The sequence below is a fragment of the Sphaeroforma arctica genome (genome assembly GCF_001186125.1).
Source record: "Sphaeroforma arctica JP610 unplaced genomic scaffold supercont1.74, whole genome shotgun sequence".
NCBI classification, from domain to species: domain Eukaryota; class Ichthyosporea; order Ichthyophonida; genus Sphaeroforma; species Sphaeroforma arctica.
In genome coordinates this window covers 216-2,023 of record NW_014040484.1, presented here as the reverse complement: position 1 = coordinate 2,023, position 1,808 = coordinate 216, and the positions used below count along the sequence as shown (strand labels likewise).

At 41.4% G+C, this 1,808-nt stretch overlaps 1 protein-coding gene across 1 annotated transcript in view; it reads right to left on the bottom strand.

Moving 5' to 3' along the window:
* SARC_01774 (hypothetical protein) overlaps positions 1 to 305 on the bottom strand; it is a 2,536-nt gene extending 2,231 nt beyond the window's left edge. Inside the window, exon 1 of the mRNA XM_014304476.1 lies at positions 75 to 305. Coding sequence (XP_014159951.1) covers positions 75 to 300 — 226 coding nt within the window. The 5' untranslated portion in view covers positions 301 to 305. The remainder of the gene's footprint in view (positions 1 to 74) is intronic.
* Between the last annotated feature and the right edge of the window lie 1,503 nt (positions 306 to 1,808).

Genomic DNA, 1,808 nt, shown 5'->3' with positions numbered 1-1,808 from the left:
GTGTGTGTGTGTGTTAAATACTTGAGAAACCGCAATAAATTCTACAGCTTCATGGGGCGGTATGATAATCTCACCTTTGTATATCTTTTCCTCTGTTTGTCTCGTCATTGCTTCCACAGGCCTGCTTGTGCTGAGTGAAGCCTTCATTCGTGCCAGCTCTTCGTCTCTGCCATTTTCTCGCATGAATTTGACTTGTTCTACCAGCGACACTTTCTGTCTCGTAGTGCCTTGTCCGCGTGCGTCCCCCATGTTTAAGGATACTCTCTGATTTGTTAGTATGTAGCATCCAACAATGAACATGTATGCCTTATGGTATATAAATAGTATCTGTACCCCATACAATTGATATTTGCTCTTTTGTTTATCTAATAAAAAGAAAAAAGGACAGTACCACAGCCTCCAATAGTAGTCTGTAGAGATTCTCAAATATGGCCTAGTCTCGCCGAGCTAAAAACAGGAAGCCGATTGGAATCTCTAAAAAAGCTTTCCAAAAAAATATCAAACTCTCAAATTAGCCATTTTGTCAAAATCGGCAAATATCGGCCCTAAAAGGCACCCTACACTGGCCTAAACACTTCAGACTCATCGAATTTGGACTCTCCAAGTGTTTCGGGTCACAACCATGCGTCTAACTATCAAAATACACGCCGAAGATATTATTTATTCTTAAAATAATAGGCTCATTTATATGCGGTCAGACCTCATTGATAAGGTATATACGATGACTATACGTAAGCCAAAAGTACATCTAGGTTGGGGTGTGTACAGTCAGCTCGTGGTGTGCACGGTAGATTTGTTAGTAATCGTCCGGAACCTGAGGGTGCTGAAGAGTACGTAAGTTGAGCCGGATGGGAATAAAGTGATTCAGTAAGGTCGTTTCCATCAGCGATTTAGGACAGTCTACTGCGTCTGTGGAATTAGAGATGCGTATAGCAAAGTGTCGGCTCGCAGTAAGAGAATTCACAGATTTCTTTGTATAATGAATGTTGTGTTTGATTGTGTGTTTTACTTCATTTATTATTTTTCTTTTTCTTTTCAAAATCACAGGTGTATGGCCCATATGTGACATAGGCACCCATTTTAATAAATTCGGCCAATTTTTTTTTATTGCAGTTTTGGACAGCCCTCGATCCGCCAAATGCGTTGGTACAATTTGTTTTTGAAAATCGGTCAAGCCAAAAAAAGGTTAATCAAATTACAAAATCGGCCTGAGTTTCCCGGTTCTTAAAAATACTGCCGTGCACCTTGAATTTGTCTATACGACGCCCGTCTCTATAAAATTGATAACGACCTGACCCGTGTCCAAAACCGTATCTGGACCATTCGCAAATGTAGGGTTGATGGGCCCACGTAAGGCGACTTTGGCCCCGATAACAGAACAATTAAGCGTGTACTCCGCAAAAAAATATCTCACCGATGCAACGGTCAAGTATCCAGTTTTCGGTACATAATCTACACCTATCACCTGAAATAGAATACAACGCCTCAGACTAGAGAGAGCCAATGTTGGGTTAAACCCGTGAGCGTGAATTCGTGGATCATACTTCTCAATATTATAATAAATAAATTTGTTAAGACTGCGACCACTATGACTGCGACCGGGTCTTGCGACCACTATGCCTGCGACTCTCGACTGCGACTATTATGCCTGCAACTCTCGACTGCGACAATTATGCCTGCGACTCTCGACTGCGACCGTTTTATGTCTGACGCTTCTACTTGCGATTCTAGAGTTTTAGGGTTTTATGGTTTTAGCTATACAAACAAATACATATATCATAGCCCCCTGAGAAAAAAGAGAGCAGTTG